We start from the raw sequence: 17,684 nt of genomic DNA, 5'->3' as shown, positions 1-17,684 counted from the left end.
GTATAGTTGCTAACTCTTTCTTCTTATATGTTAAAAGTGTGATGCATGATGTTGATGCACGGTACATCTGTCTTGCATTATCAAGAGGTAAGTAATTTTACTTTGTTTTAGTTTTATTATTCAGTGGCTAACATGTTTTTAAAGTGGTGTGAATTGTCAACAAGCAACATGTATGAAGTTGAGTCACGTCATGTATGAACTGAAAAGGTGAGTATTTTTACTTTATTTGAATTCTATCTTTCCAAAACCTTATTTTAACACTTAAAAAACACTTAAAAATAGGGATGCATGACGTTGTCTGACACACTATCACGCATCATGAAATGGTGAGTTTCATTATAATTTTTTTTATTTTACTTTTATTTTATCATAGTGTTCTTACACTCGTATAACACTATAACGCATGAAGTCCCTTGTCATCAAGGGTGAATAATTCTGCTTACATTTAACCAATGGTTCTCAAGAAATGTTTTCATGCCCCACCCCTGATTTGATACACTGAGTGACCAACATGCTAACCACTCGATAGCCCTCATTTGACATTCTTTTAGTTTTATTATGTAATAGATAAGTAATTTTGTAAACGTTTGTGAAAATGAACAAGCAAAATGATGCATGAACGGGGACTCACCTTCCTTGTACATTGCATGACATTAATTTTACTTTCATGTGGTTTAGCCTTATTAAACCTTATTATCGCAGTTGTAATTATACTCAATTGTATTATAATTGATACCTAATCATAACTAATAGCCAACAATGTTAACCTGAACGTCCTCACAGTCCATGTGAGCGTCCTGAGTTTGACCCGGACGCTTGCGTCATGTGATCCACCCTCAGCTCTTCTGTCTCACCTCTTCAGATGATGAGGTGTTAAAATGAGTGGAACAATAGCGGGGGATTTCCAACCTACATAAAGATGGAAATGTAGTTTTTTAACTAAAAAAAAATGTAAAACAAGTAAGGTCCGCCAATGTCCATGCAGGGTTCAGGCCAGTGTTGCAATGTGTGTGTGTGTGTGTGTGTGTGTGTTTGGCCTCTTTGCTGATGTCACCACTGTAAAACACTTCCAAGAGTGAAGGCTCTCTATTTAGAAATGTTGATGCAATATGTGCCTGTGTACTTTCAAGAGAAGATACATGTCCAAGAGTTAGAAAATATCTGGATTTATTTACAACACTCAATCAATCTGAGCCCTTCATCTTCAAAAAAAGAAAAAATAACATCACAATGATTGATTGATAAGGCACTGATGGAACTTTGCATAGAGACAAAACAATACAAATCAACACAGAAAATCATTCAAAAAAAAAAACAAAAACACACAGCATTGCATCCGTACAACGATAATAACAAGGAGTACAAACCATACATGATATACAGTATGTGTCATACACAGACATTATAGCAGACAAGCGCTCATCTTCATCTTGATTGTTCCCTCGCAGCTCAGCTGACATTCAAATATTCTGATCGCTGTCTTCGGATGATGACAAGATTTTGCGTGCAGGACGGAGCAGGTGAGCGCTTGAATGTCCTCACATAGATACAGCCCTCACATTCCAACAAACACTTACATTACAGTATATCTTCTCAAGTAAACATGAATATGCTTCAGAGTAGTCAGTGTTCAGCTTGTATATGTAGCAGTATTATTTACTATTGACTGAAAACACACAGCTGTTTAACACTTTGGAGCCCAGGGTAGGATTTTACTTTGGATGTACTTTTGTGTTTACTTTTATATTATAATACTACCTGTAATGTCCCTTGAGAAGATGTAATAAAATGGCGGCTGAAATGTGATTTTTGTGTGGACATTTTTGTGCACGTAAACAAACGCACTGCTGTGGGGGCAGGAAGGGTCAAATATTCACAGTTACGTTGGCCCTCGAGGCACTTGGTCCAGTCTGCCAATCAAACTGCGAGAGCCCGCCTTCTTGGTCGGGTGGCACTCGCCCTGATTGGAAGAGTAAGCGGTGGTTTTGCAAGCTGTCCATGTTGCTGCCGAGGCAGTCTAGACGGCTTCGAACACTCCTGACCTTCTTCCTCATCTCTTTCTCAATTTCTGTCACCTCCTTTATCGCAAGGCAGAACCGTTCCTTTCGCAATACGTTGTCTCAGTGTTTTGTTTTTTTTTTCTCTAATACAAGTCCTTCATGATCTCCTGCAGCAGCGGGTGTAGGAACATGTCCACTTCGGTTTTCTTCAGGAGCTGGATGAGGTGCACATGGTCGGTGACGATCTGTCGCAGATCGGTCATCTTCTGTAGGAGCTTGGCGAATAGCTGCAAAGAGTCCGGGTGGTTGACTTTGAGTTGTAGCTCCAGCGAGTGCAGCACCGTTTCCTGGAGCTGCTCGATGGGCTTCACGTTCAAGAGGCCCGGACGGTCTGGGCATGTGTGGTAGAGACACATGGACACAGGACACATGAGCGCTGTAGGTCACACTATACTGACCATATGAAGCTGCAAGGCTTCACTACACATTTTAAATCAAAGCTCTGCCAACGATCTGTCAGTCAGCTAGAGACGTGGGCGCCGTCAGTTAGATTATTTAGTTTTTCTTAAGTGGATAGGCTAACCTAGCATGTTGTTGCTGTTAAAATATGACTGTAATGCTCCCAATGTGTCTATACATTATGATGAACAAATGTATGCATAAAAAGCAGATAAAACACGTGGTCCTCGGTTTATCTTATTCTTATCTTGTTATCTTATCTTGTTCCGTGTTAAATTTTGTGTTTATGAACACGCTCCCATTTTTTAAAATTTCATTTTGGTGCCTAACCTGAGACTCGAGAACTTGTTATAGCATGCACCGGTGCAAGAATACGTGTTATGGGCAGCAAGAATGCAGTATTTGTAAGAAGAATACACTTTGTGCCTGGAAGGAAGGATACCATTGCTTATTAGTTAACTTTTGTACAGTTGACCCTTATTGTATGTTTTTGTATGCACTGGATAATGTAGGATTTGGTTTTTTGTCAATAATTGTTGCTACAAATATGTCTCAATTATCATACGGCCAAACAGTACACCTAAAAAATTGGCCAAATAAAGTATCCACACTTTAGTGACTTAGCCTCAGTGAAAAATTGGTTCTTAGGGACTTTGGACACTATAGAAAGATTCCGGAATCATTTCATCACTTTTATTATGTCTTTTAAAGTTTATGCAAATTTTTCAGCCCTTTGTATTGAGTTGTGGATTCCTATAGAGCAGTTACACACAATAACTAGTATAGAAAACCTTTGAGATCTTTCAGAATCTGCACCTATTCCAGCTGTATTTCTTTGGATTTCGTGCTTCCCGCGAAAACGATCTGTTTTGATTAATTGCACGCCCATTCCGCTGTGATTGGTCACACTCCGCTTAGGAGGACCTTAGGTGTTGTACTACTAGCTGTCTAACCAACCTTTATTGGAGTTATTGGATGTTTTTTTTGCTCTTTTTGATTGTTGCAACCATGATTAAGGATAATGATTATTGGATACTAATGAATGCTAGCCAGGACATGGATTCGATGCACTGTTACAATCAGATCTGGGAGGAGATCCGGACTTGCCTGGGACAATATTTTGAGAAGATAGGACATAACTAAAAATAAAGAATAATTATTATTTAACTATTGTATTTCATCTTTTTATTACTGTATTGTATACTGTATGTCCTTCATATCTTCTGTGAGTACAATGTGAGTGGCTCAGGAGCTAATTCATGTAGAAGTTCCAGCTTACAACACAGTATAGGAACATAACTCGTTCATAACCAGAACACCACTTGTACCCAATAGCGTTTCCTTGGAGACAGGCGTGGACAAACAGCTTCCATCTTGTCCCCTAAATGTTTTGATATTACTAAATGTTTTGATATTAAGACAACGTTAACGTTGTCTTAATATCAAAACTATTTCACTTATTTTTGAACTCATATCACCCAAACCAAAGAAGCCCTTCTCTCTTCAAGACGACATAGCTTCATCTCCAGCACTAATCACAGTCATTTAAGTTAATGAGTCACCTAAATGTGGGATTTGTGTTCTTATCGGCTTTGAGGCTTGACAGCAATATGATCTGCCCTAAAAATATCAGTCAGATGTGGTGAAAGGTGACTCTTGTGGTTGGTAAAATCACACCTTACATTATTGTTTTCCTAAGACCAGGTCTTATGTCTCACTATGTCTTACTATGAACTGTGAACTGTGCATCCATTTGGCTGCCATAAAATATATAGGTCAGGGCCACATGGTGATATAGAATGCAGTGGGTGGCCGGTAAACATAGTAATATTAACAATCATATATTAATATTATATATTAATAATTGTTGTAATATAGTACAATATATTATTAATTAATTAATTCATTCATTCATTTTCTACCGGTTATCCTCATGAGCGTAACAGGGGTGCTGGAGCCTATCCCAGCTGTCTTCGGGCGAGAGGCGGGGTACACCCTAGACTGGTCGCCAGCCAATCACAGGGCACATATAGACAAACAACCATTCACACTCACATTCATACCTATGGCCGAGGGTAGAATTGGGTCTCCGGTCTCCTAGCTGTGTGGCCTGAGCGCTAACCACTCGGCCGTCATGCCACAATATATTATATTAGTCAATATTCCTATTAACATTACTTTTCATAAAATATTAATATTAACATTAACATTAATACACTGAGTTACTAGTCTACAGTATGAACCTGGTTATGGATAGATGTAAGACAACTCACCTCCACTGAGGATAATAACAGCCAGAAAGAGCGCCATGTCGCTGTCATCAAGTTCCAGCATGTTGAACTTAACGGAGAACTCAAACTTGGGCTCCAGCAGCTGGCAAAAGGGCTTCCTGAGACTCTTGAGGAATTCCCGCGTCATGAAGATCTGCCCGTAAGAGATGAGTGTCCCATCTTTGTTCATCAGCGGCGCCATCATGATGATCAGGACCTCAATCACACCGTACTTGAGCAAAGTCACCTGGGAAGCAGTAAAAAGGGTTGACAGATGAAGGAATATAAAGAAAAGATAAATTGAGCATCTTACCTGATCATTCAGATCCAGGTTGATGAATCCAGGGATGCTCTTGGCGAACTCTGTCACTTCTCTCACAGCTTCAGCAGAGCGAGATTGACAACTGTGGAAGAAACGCAGCTCCACGGCGCTCGTCATTCCCACAATGCCATACTCTGACCCCGGAAGAGTGCCTGGGAATGAGATGTACTTGAAAAAAACAGATTGTGAATATGCATCATTTTGGCGGCACTCACCTCCGTTGGAGGCAGAAAGGAAGGAGGTCTGCTGCTGGTGTTCTTGGATGGGCATCTGCCTGCAGTTAATGAACTGCTCTCCCTCCATCAGAGACTTCATGTCATGGATGACGAAAGGCTGCAGGATGGAAGAAGGCTCAATGTTGAAAATGTCAATGTGGTGTCAAGTTCAATCAAAAAAAAAAAAGTGCACGGGTGTGCCATTGATAAACGCTCCAGCTTTGTTTTAGGAAGTTTGAGGTGGTTTAGGGAATGAGCAGAACAACAAACAGAATGATTGTGAGCCATTTGGCTGCTATCAGTGTCATGAACAGTCAAAACAAGTCACTGAGCAGCCTTGAACCACAGCAACTTGAATAAATGCAGTACTACACCAGTATCCAAAAGTACTCGACAGCCATTATTACATTATTACTCAGACATAATGTATTTGCTGCATTACTATATGTATACTCATATAGTCATTGCTACATTACTGTACCATTATTATTACTGTATTTTGGTGTGTCTTCTATTCTGTTTACTTGCTTTATTCAACTTCATTTTTCTGTAAAGTGTCTTTGAATATCTTGAAAAGCACTATACAAATAAAAAAAATGTAAAATGTATTATTATTCAAAAGTCAGTACTAGGTAGTCTTGACATCATGTTGCTAGAGAATACACTAACATTTTGGATTTTTGTGCTAACTCGACAGAAACACTAAACAAAGGATATGGTTGGATAAGTTTTTCTGACATTTGGACTGAGGTGAATAATGAAGGTTTGCGGGGATCCATGTTTCCTGTTATTTGTAGCGTGACCACTGCACAAGTGAGCCTAGACATGTAGAAACTAGTCGTTGCAATGGTTTTATGTGAAAGTAACACTAAGATCTGTACTGCAGGCACACACTGGGTACATAGGAAGTGTATAGAGTATATACAGTCGAGAATCTGTATTGTTTAGAAAAACTTTCTGAATGTCCGTAGTAATAATAATGCTTCTTTTATGTATAGAGTGAAATGTATCAATACAAAGATGAATAAAGTGAAGTGTAAAAAAAACAAAAGGACGGTGCTTCTTACTGCATTGTCACCCGTCTTGCCAGAAAGGATGGCTCTGGCCTTGGCCTTGGTGAGGGGGAAGTACTTGAGATAGGCTTCATACAAATGTTTGGCCAAGGCCCTCAGATCTGCTGCCTCTGGGTGAATATGCTCCATGTCGGACGAGAATTCTGCTAGAAGTTTTTCTTTCTCCGCTTGTGGCATCCGGCCAAAACGAATAGCTGGGAGACGACACAAACAATCAATAATAACAACAAATAATAACCAGACATGAGCAGGTTTTTGCAGAGATGCTAGATTTGACTCTTTTCAGTCATACAGTCACTTTGTCTCTGTGGGGGAGGCGGGGCCACTCGCATACACACAGCGATCATGGAATGGAACTTGTGAGGAGCAATACAAGGTAATAGAAATTCAAAGGGGAAAAAGATGCTTGCAAAGCTACATGTGTGAGAATATTAATGAGCAAGGTGAGCCCATCAACACAAACAAGTCAGTAAATCTAACTTCCCCACATCAAATATATACACATGATCCAGTTTTCTCATCTGGAGAAAAAAAAAACTACACATCAAGATGCAGAGCCTTTTTTCCCCCGACAGTCAACACTCATTGAGGCATTTGATCGGCAAAGTAAATACAAATGGAACAGCACAAATAATAAAAAAAAACAATAATAATGTTTAGCATCTATTTCTGGGATAATAAACATTTAAAAACACACAGGCATTGTTTTGTGACTTGATTAAATTAAAAAACAAGTTTGTCCAATCATACTGAATGTGCTTTTTACTGATTCCTGATATACCAATATTGTCCAGCACTTCCTTACTGATACAAAACAGAAATTGTCAACAAACTAATATGTCAGGTGATATTTTGAGTAATGAAAGAACTCATGATGCTTCCTTTCCTGTGTTGTCACCGGATGCTTTTCACAAATAAACACAGTTTGAGCAAAATAATCTGCAATATAAGTTACAGATATGGTACCATATTTATTTTAAACAAATTGTCTCATAAGTCAACTGAGTTAGCAAGCTTGTTGCATCGATATTATGAACAGAAAAGCCAATACCGATATGAACCGAACTAATTTTTATGCCAACAGCGGGGGTGCTGGTGCTGGAGCCTATCCCAGCTTATTGTCTTCAGGCGAGAGGCGGGGTACACCCTGCCAACCACAGGGCACATATAGACAAACAACCATTCACACTCACATTCATACCTATGGACAATTTGGAGTCGCCAATTAACCTAGCATGTTTTTGGAATGCAAATATGCAAACTCCACACAGAGATGGCCGAGCTGTGAGGTCTGCGCGCTAACCACTCGACCGCCATGGAGCCCGGCCATGTATTTATCATGTAAATATTTATTAGTATAAACATTTAATTATTTTCTCGTTACATTATGCTTTTTTATCTTATCTGTCCAAGCAGCGGACCACAAATGGCCCCCAGGCTGCACTTTGGACATCCTTGTACCTTCACACTGAAAGCACATTGTTAACAGAGTGTCTTCCGGCTCTGTTTTCATAGCACCATCAATATCGATTCATTTTTCTGATTCGACCTCTTATGAGTCACTCACTGAAGTGAATCGGGTACCTGATTCGTCTATAACAGAGTGCATGTGCAGAAACTGGCTTGAATCGGGTACTTGAATCACCCATTGCAGAGTTCCTCCACCTCCTCCCACGTGTCCTGCATTTAATCACTCCCTGACATGTTACCTGGTTTCCTTTTTTAATTTAGCTAGCGGTAGCAGGGCTGAGTATGTGAACAAGTCACAACAAAGACGAGAAACCGTCAGTAAAATACTCACAAACTTATGACGACTTCCTTCTGTGTAGGAATTCGGAGCATTGGTACAATGCATATCACCATGCACAACAAGTAGCATCCATCAAATTCGTTACGGCCCAAATTAGATAGTTGCAGGGCGTCACAAATAAATGAGATGGGAAAACACGGTAAATGTTTTCACAAGGCTCCCAAAAGATGAAAGCCAGTACTATTAACATGATTTGTTAATGACTTGCCATTACTTCAACCATTACCACATCATAAAACGAACAACAAGAAATGCGCCCAAACAACTTTGTTAATTGTTGTAACTGTCTTTTAAAAATCCCACTGGCAGAAACACACGGTAGATGACATGTAATGAGGTGAGCTCTATGAGGCAATTATACATTTATGATTTTTACATTTCATGTTCATAGAAAAATAAAAGGGTTTTGATGACGTGTATTTGACATTCAGAGGCACTGAAGTCATGAATCATGTCTCCATTCATGCCCTCGCTAGTAAACTGCGAGTGCGTGGGCGGTGAAAGCCCACCTCAAGCAAAAGAATACAACCTCTTTAAACTGGGCAACCAGCCCACAACGGTGACAAAGCAGTCACAGGTGGTTGATGCACTTTGTCATGTCAATTATTGATCAAAGTAGACTGGCATATGAAGGGATTACATGGCAGGTTATTCACACCCAAGATGAGTAGAGTGATAGCCAACAGAAAATAGTTTACTATAGTTTATTAATAGTTTACTATCAATACTTGTGTGAGATATTTAAGTGGCTCTATGCAGGGAAAATTCAGATTTAGCATAAATATTGTAATTATAGCTTGGGTGTGTTTTTTAGCCTAACCATAAAGAGGATAAGATGCTAATGAAATGCAAGCACACTCATTTTTCTAAGTTTAACAAACTTCCTTACATATAAAATATAGATAATTTTGTGCATGAGAGCATTGAAAGGATTCGAACTAGATTTGAACATGTGTTCATTCATTAACAAGCATATTGAATAACACCACAGCAAATGAACCAACGGTGTAATAGCAAACCAGTTGCCAGCCAATCATAGAGCACATATAGACAAACAACCATTCACACTCACATTCATACCTATGGACAATTTGGAGTCGCCAATTAACCTAGCATGTTTTTGGAATGGAGTACCCAGAGAAAACCCATGCAAACTCCGCACAGAGATGGGTGGAATCAAACTCAGATCTCCAAGGTGTGTGGCCTGCGTGCTATCCACTGGTACACTGTGCAGCCCCTATATAGATACACATATAGCTTATTATTTACACACATAACGACCACAATTATTAGCGCTCAGACCTCACAGCTAGTAGACCCGAGTTCAATCCCACCCTCAGCCATCTCTGTGTAGATTTTGCATGTTCTCCCCGTGCATGCGTGGGTTTTCTCCGGGTACTCCGGTTTCCTCCCACATTCCAAAAACATGCTAGGTTAATTGGCGACTCCAAATTGTCCATAGGTATGAATGTGAGTGTGAATGGTTGTTTGTCTATATGTGCCCTGTGATTGGCTGGCGACCAGTCCAGGGTGTACCCCGCCTCTCGTCCGAAGACAGCTGGGATAGGCTCCAGCACCCTTGCGACCCAGGATAAGCGGTAGAAAATGAATGAATTAATGAATTTTTTGGCTGACAAACCTCCGTATTGGAAATTTCTTTAATTTAGGCTGGTATGGACCCTGATACCAACACTGAATGCCATACACATCAACTGCTGAATAACAGATATTTTAAAGCACATGCAGAGGTAGATATAAAGCTGCTGAAGGCTGATCACTCATACTTAAAATGTAAAGGAGTTCATAATTTTTTTTTTGAATGAATCATCTACAGAGCACAATTCAACATGTGCCGACAAAATGGACTTGATATTTGTTACTACGTTGTCTTAGCATCTTACCATTGTGCGACATGCCAACATTCAGGCACTTCTGGAAGCGACAGTATTGACATTTGTTGCGGGACTTCTTGTGAATACGACAGTGGAGGTCACAGTGATCGTAGACCAGCTTCAATCTGATGGTGCGTCTGAAGAAACCCTGCAGAAAAAATGTAAAAAATGATTTAGGCATCATAGGGATTTCCCATCATGTCAGTGTGTGGTGGAACACATTGTATTCATTCTTACAGGCTGCAGCTGCTTCTTTTTTTGTGGTGCGTTATTTAAAGGAGGAGGAAGGTAAAGGGGGTCAGGACTCCACCTTAATAAAGAATGTTTTCTCTCTTAAAACAATTAAAAGTGTTTCCCTGCTTGGCTGACCTCCTCATCTGGCGAGTCCCTCACTAAAACCTAAGAACAATAACTACTGCATGTTACCTACATTCAGCCTGTTCCAGCATGGAGATCAATGCAAATGCTCTTCATAAAAAAAAGTAGCCAATGAAATGGTTTTGCAGAGTGGAACATGTATGCCTCATACAGTTAAAGTGACTACAAACAATGCAGACGCCCCCTCACCCATTCAAGTGGCATATTTTTCCACCATGACCTACAGCCTACACTTTCACAGGAAGAAATTCTGTCACTTTTTGACATCACACTCATATGGATGCCAGCGTATTTGCGGTAAGGTTCTGTGGTTAGCATCACACTTTCCTCTTTGCCATTACTGTTCTGTTGTAGCGTCACAAAATAAAACATGTAAAAAAGCCAAACACAACAAACTTGTGTTTTAGATCAGTGTTTCCCAACCTGTAATGTGCCAAAATACATATTTTACATTAGTAAAAACCTCACCAAAAATAAATGTCACCACATACTCATGATTCAGCATTGACAAATTTGCTGATTTTTGTTCAAAAGAATATATAGTTTTTTTCCAGAGGCAGTTTTTTTCCTCTGAAAATATATTTAATTCACCATAATCCGATAATAAATATATTGGTTAAATGTACAACATCCATATATGTACCACTTTTTAAAAAGCCCACAATTTTTTTCATGCTTCACTGTTTTTTCATCAAGCCAAACATTTCGCACTTTATGGGTGGTCTATGAATGCACCACAGTTGCTGATATAACTTCTACAAGGTAACTACTCCAATTATATCTGTCAGTCTTTAGTGGTGAGTAGTGTTTATATGTGTTTACTAAGTGTGTGAGGCGTACCTCCAACAATCACTTCTATTTCAAACGTTGACACGAAATTGGAGGAGAAGTCATTTTTTATGGCTGTATCAATTTCTCATGTTGTGCCATTTCTCCATCTACTGGTGGTCCCGGAATGTAACCGCATTTGAAAAGCAGGGATCTACTGTATGCTGAATACACAGGTTCATTTTGCACCTTTTGATGTTTAGAAGAGGATTCTAATGCATTGTTTTTCCAGTCACTATTGGTATATAGTCAAACTAAGATACATTATTTGCAGAAAATAAATATTTTTTTTCTTCTGACCAATTAAGTGAAGAGTTTCACACTCTCAACTAATGGTCTCTTACGATGCACAAATGTCAGTTTGGATCACCACCACTTTTCTAGGGTGCTACTATTACATTGAAGAAGTTGTGAATATAGATTATGCTTTACATTATTTTAATCCAAGACCACAGCCTTTAATTAAATGATTTTTGCAGGTGACAACGTACTGTTATTTTGAACAAACTAACTTAATATTTGCATAGAAAATAATATATGGTAATGGTAATGGTTTTATTTCATTTGAACATGCATCAGATTACAATTGAGTGCATCCCATAATCAGTTCACAGTTCCACATGTCCACATTTTTATATCACATATGAATGATATAAAAATGTAATGATAATTTTAATTTGTAAAATAGAATGTCAATTTCAATTTATATACATAGGGAGAATAATTTCAATGAAATGGTCTTACCTTACATCCCTCACAGGCATGGACGCCGTAGTGAAACCCCGAGGCTTTATCTCCACACACACGACACTCAATGTTGAGTGCAGGAGTCGATGTGTCATCCTGTAGTTTGGAGAACGTTGGACTCTCGGTGTGTTGAGGAGGCGACTCTGGCTCCAGTTTGATAGAATCTGAATACGAGAAGTGTCAATTTTAGACGTCAACATGCAGAAGATAGAAGCACACTGAGCTGCGCCTTACTGTGGGAGTCTAACTGAGTCCTGTAGCTGTGCACGCTGGTGTAATCCAGGTCGGTTAAGTGATCCTCGCTCTGTGGAGGACTGAGCTCATAGGCCACGCCGACGGAGGACATGGAGGCAACCAGCGAGGGCGACATAGAGGAGGAGGACGACGGAGAGATGGTAGCGTAGTCCAATGTGGTTAAGTGCTTCATGTCCAGCAAGTGCGTGCTGTTGTCCAGCTCGGGCAGATCCACGGCGCTCAGACTGAAGCCCACCGGCCAGGGTAAGAGCTGCTGGGTGTCCACCATGTCTGCTGAGGACAAAGAGAGACGAAAGCGGTGACGTTTTAGCTGATACAACATTGCATGCTTACCGTATGTGTCCTTGCTTTAAGAATAACACCGAAAGAATCTAAAACACGAAAGAGAGGAGGAAAAGGAGTAGGGTGAAGATAAAATAACATAACGAGGAGGAAACGTCATATGTATGCATGTTTGTTGTTTTGTTACAAACCAAGAATGTATACATACAATTATAATGCAATGCCAATCCTCCTCTGTCCTCTGCTCATTCCTGCACTCTGTTATCTGCTCAACTGGGAGTTAGATTGTGACACAGTCAGAACAAGACGAACTCTGCTCGTAATGTGTCCGGCTTCCTCTGTTGTTGTTGTTTGGGTGGCTGGCTCAGTGATTGCCCAACCAAAGAAGAAAAAGAACAACATACCACCAGTGGAAGTAGTGTGTGTGCATGCTCAAGGCCCCAAACGTTTAAAAGAAAAAAAAAATTACAAGTTTTTTCCCCCCTTCCACGGAAAAGACATCTCATTCAACAAATAATAAAAATAAATTGAATGCACCGCAGTTGCTGTGAGCCCCCAAAGTGAAACTCATTCATTCATTTTCTACCGCTTTTTCCTCACGAGGGTCGCAGGGGGTGCTGGAGCCTATCCCAGCTGTCTTCAGGCGAGAAGGCGGGGTACACCCTGGACTGGTCGCCAGCCAATCACAGGGCACATATAGACAAACAACCATTCACACTCACATTCATACCTATGGACAATTTGGAGTCACCAATTAACCTAGCATGTTTTTGGAATGTGGGAGGAAACCGGAGTACCCGGAGAAAACCCACGAATGCACGGGGGAGAACATGCAAACTCCACACAGAGATGGCCGAAGGTGGGATTGAACCCTGGTCTCCAAAAAATAGAAGTCATTCAAAAAAGACAATCAAAGTCTCCAATTCTGTTAAAATAAACAAACGATATTTAAAAAAAAATTAAGTCAAAGGTCCATTCATATTTTCATTGTGTCCTCTGACGTACACAGCTGTATGGCGTTTGACATTTTGCAATAACTATTGCAAAAAAGGAACTTGACTGAGGGCAAAAGTTTGATTTGAAAATCATTTTTGAGCAACAACGATTGGTGAAAGAGTGACACCATGCATGACTAAGTGCATCAGCAACAATATCACTGACTAGCTCAATTTTCCTTGCGTTTTGAGCAATCAGAAACTCCAGAAACCTACTGAGTAGTAGAATAAACTGCTTGCGCCATACATTCATTAATATGTGGCGGCTCGCCATGAATGCATGCAGTCTGCCAGTGTGCATTGGCTATATATGAAATATGAAACACAGAAGAGAGTGAGCATCTTCTCAACTATTAAGCGTCTTTGTGCCAGTTAGCGGGGATACATGAGTGCTAGCAGTTCGCAAGCAGACGCTAGTTTGTAAGCAGAATGCCACAATTCCAGTGTGGCTGTGCAGTGCAGCTTTCCTCCCGACAGTCAACACGTACTAAAGTAAATATTAAAGGAAATGGTGCAAAATGATGGTGTCGCGCTGTGGCCCAGCTTGTAATGCAAAGGACGCGGTAATGCGCAGTGTTGTATTCAAGCACATGTTATGATGTAAAAGAATGGCTACCATCTATATCACAGCTCAAATATGGACCCCCAAATATGGACTATGTGTGTGGTTTTATTGAAATGTTATGAGAGGCAATATATATAATGTAGCGTCGCTGGGAGTACTTCCTGTTTCCACAGTTTTTGTCAAAAAAAGTCTGGAAAGCACATGGTTAGAGTTAGGTTAATATTCTGCATGATGCATTGGTAGTGTATTGTCAGTTTTTATCCACCTATTGTGTTTCTGTGTGTGTGTAGTTCTTTTGACACACAGGTACACTACCCTTGAATACTATCTATTGGCTCAAATGTGACATGACAAAAGGATGACATGACACAATGATTTTTGAATGATAATCTTAATGATAATTGATTGTTGTTTTTCTAAAAAAATGTAATTATCAAATATCGGACAATAACTAATAGCACAATTATCGACCAGCAAAATTTCACAAATTAGTCATGAATTATAATGCATCTGTTCATCCAAATAATTACATGTGTTGACCAATAAAATAAACTAATAAAATGAGCACACACTTACAAGGAGCACGGGAAATATTATGAATGTTTTTAATTGTCTGTGCATATTATAACACCTGTGAGCCAATAACTTAATATATGTGTTGTTAAATAAGGTTTAACAACATAATAATGCTGCCCAATTCTTACAAAAAAAACTAAGAAATGCTCAGTTTTACCTGTTTTTCACGCACAAAAATTCTACAAAAAAATTCCCACTTTAATTTTCCAAAAGCTCTGTTTAAAGAAGACAAAAATCTACATATTCAACAAATTTAACGCCACGGATAGATTGCAATCCTGTAGGGGACACTGATAAACACACCTACATCCTTGGTTGGGGCCACTAAAAACAATGAATGAGATGAATTATGTAACCAGGCTCAAGTAAAATAGGAGGACGGATGTAATAGTGGTATAAAAATGGATCGTACTGGGGGGAAAAAAACATCCTCCTTTCTGAATTACTTATTGTTTCCTTGTTACGGCTTTGGAATGCAGCAACAAGGTTGGGAAGTGAGTGGAGCACTTCAAATTGACATCACTATAACATTCTCACCTCCAAGTCTGCTTTGAGGCAAAATGACTATTTATAGCGAGAGAAACCTGGATATTTTTCCGTTTGTACACTGTCGGCCAAATCCTGACTGAAAATAAGACACACCCGGGGTTTGCAAACGGTGCCCTGGTTGCTCATTACGTGGGAGTAAAAGCTCTAGAGATAAGGAAGAAGCGAGCAAGAAAGAAAGAAATCACAGTGCACCCTAGAGGCTTTGAGAAAATCCCGTCCTCCATCATGTCACTCACGGCCTCACTGCTGCGCCATCATTAATCACACTGCAATCAAAACAACTATCTTTTTACCCCATTTTCCCTTTTGACAGCACTTAAAAAAGAACAAGCCATCAGCTAAATGAAACGTGCATGTATATGCGAGCTGCGTGAGCAAACACCTCTGTCAGACAGCAGAAAAGATTACACATGATTAGTGTGGTTTTGTCGTGTTTAGGATTGGGTGTGTGTGTGTGTCTTTGTTGGAGCACGTGCGTGACACTTGAGCCGGTGTGTCGTGTCAGCTTCCCACATGTCAGAGCTAGCCTTGGTCATTACATCATACGATGGCACGATAGGGGCAGAAGTGCAACAACTGTCCAAATGTTCCAAACTGTGTACTTTTGATTTTGCATAATTTTTTTATGTTTGGAGAGTTTGTACACTTTGTTCCATGATAGCAATATCAATCCAGCCAATATTTCATCTGATTCCTTACACCAGGGGTCTCAAACTCAATTTACTTGGGGGGCCACTGGAGCTAGGGTCTGGGCGAGACTGGGCCGCATCAGGTTTTCCAAAAAAAAACAAAAAAACGCATTTATTAAAAACAGAAAAATGAATAAACTTTGCTTTGGTTTCGATTTTCTACAATAAAAGCTCTGATAAAACATTCCACTGTTCTCAAATATCTTACTTTTTATTTTTCTGTACAAAATAAGATGAAAAATAAATAAACTAAATAAAGAAATAAATAAATAAAGAAAATCAATCAATCAGTAATAAATAAATAAATATAATAATAATAATAAAACAGCAAATAATAAAAACTTAAGAAACCACATATAGTTGGTGGGTAGACAAATTATTTTTTTCAGATTAAAATTAACAAAGCATTATTAGAGCCCTGTAGACATGACACTTTTCTTTCGGAATGAGGTGTATAAAAAGGTTAAATTCTTTCTCTTTGAGCAAATATACAAGTGGAATATTTGGGTCCATGTATACGTGGTTATTGTGCAAACCAGCGGCCAAAACAATATCAATTTTATGATTTTTTTTACTGTTGCTGTTTGTTAGTGAGCAAGATTTCGGACAAACTACAGAACTGATTTCTACAAAAGTCTGTAAAGAGTTGAGTCCAAAAAAAAAGGGTGAAACCAGATGCCATTAAAAGAGGTGTCTATCTATCCATGAAGATCAAATTGAAGCCACTCCAACATGAGGTTTGACATCTGAAATAAATTGAATTCTTTGTAATGCGACCATGTAGGTGTGAATGTGGGTGTGAATGCTAGTCTGTGTCTCGGGTGTAAAAAAAAAGCCTCCCACACATACATTCAACCATGGAGAACAGACAATGTAAAGACACGACTAGTCAACACTGAAGGCACAAACCAAAAAACCTGTCCTGCAGCATTCAGCCATGTTCTTATCTTATTTTTCCTTTTAATCAAAATATATGCTTGCCTCTAACGAAGAAAGCAGCAAAATGTTTCCTTTCAATACTTTCATTGACTTTGCTATGTGCTACACGTCATCATTACTCAATCATATTGAAAGGTCTACTTCTTTTTTGTATATATTAATAAATACATGTGAGGGGAAAGTGAGTGCGCCAAGATGTGTAACTTCCTAAAAAAGCCATTTAACAGCGCGTGTGGCTCAAGTGACAGTGACTAAGACACGTCTGTATGCACAGTCTGCGTCAGTGGCCACAACTTCTTCTCCTGGAAAATACTCAGCATTTTGGACTTTATAAAGATTTTATCCATTTTTTTTAACCACAATATCAATGCGTCCCATACAACTAGAACTGTGATTACAAATTACAGCAAGGTTGTCAAAAAAAGACCAAACAAGGGACGCTTTGTTATTATATGTCAAGAAAAATCAGCAATATTGGTGAAAAAGCATTTTATTAGTGTTGACTTCGCTGTTTTTGCTAGATGATTACTGTCCTACAAATTATTGCCGATAAACAATATTATTGTCAACATTATCTTGAGAGTATTTTTTCATTCATGTAATGATAATATATGGCATGATAATGTGAGTACAACTAACATTGGATGTTATTCCTTAAATGGCACCTATCATGCTATTTTGTGGCCCTTTTTAGCTTTCTAGATCTTCCAGGATCTGAACCAATTCCAGCTGTATTTACTTGACTTTCCAAAACGGTCTACCTCCTGGGATGCCCACTTCCCTGTGATTGGTCCCACTTGTTCAGCTAACAGCTTGTGCAACTTGTACCTGGGAACGCCC

General features: G+C 39.3%; 1 protein-coding gene across 2 annotated transcripts in view; it reads right to left on the bottom strand.

The window, feature by feature from the left end:
• Window positions 1-2,126: 2,126 nt before the first annotated feature.
• Window positions 2,127-17,684, bottom strand: part of pparg (peroxisome proliferator-activated receptor gamma) — a 28,902-nt gene continuing 13,344 nt past the window's right edge. Inside the window, exons 2-9 of one of the 2 annotated variants that reach the window (XM_058054676.1) lie at window positions 12,229-12,522; window positions 11,992-12,158; window positions 10,051-10,189; window positions 6,334-6,533; window positions 5,267-5,384; window positions 5,043-5,203; window positions 4,733-4,976; window positions 2,127-2,391 (exon numbers count right to left, since the gene is read on the bottom strand). In XM_058054676.1, coding sequence (XP_057910659.1) covers window positions 2,144-2,391; window positions 4,733-4,976; window positions 5,043-5,203; window positions 5,267-5,384; window positions 6,334-6,533; window positions 10,051-10,189; window positions 11,992-12,158; window positions 12,229-12,522 — 1,571 coding nt within the window. In that variant the 3' untranslated portion in view covers window positions 2,127-2,143. Of the gene's footprint in view, window positions 2,392-4,732; window positions 4,977-5,042; window positions 5,385-6,333; window positions 6,534-10,050; window positions 10,190-11,991; window positions 12,159-12,228; window positions 12,523-17,684 lie in introns of both variants that reach the window. The other variant, XM_058054674.1, reaches the window with a different exon arrangement.

The sequence above is a fragment of the Doryrhamphus excisus genome, chromosome 18, assembly GCF_030265055.1.
Source record: "Doryrhamphus excisus isolate RoL2022-K1 chromosome 18, RoL_Dexc_1.0, whole genome shotgun sequence".
NCBI lineage: Eukaryota > Metazoa > Chordata > Actinopteri > Syngnathiformes > Syngnathidae > Doryrhamphus > Doryrhamphus excisus.
The sequence above is the reverse complement of the archived record's forward strand: the minus strand, read 5'-3'. Positions and strand labels throughout refer to the sequence as shown.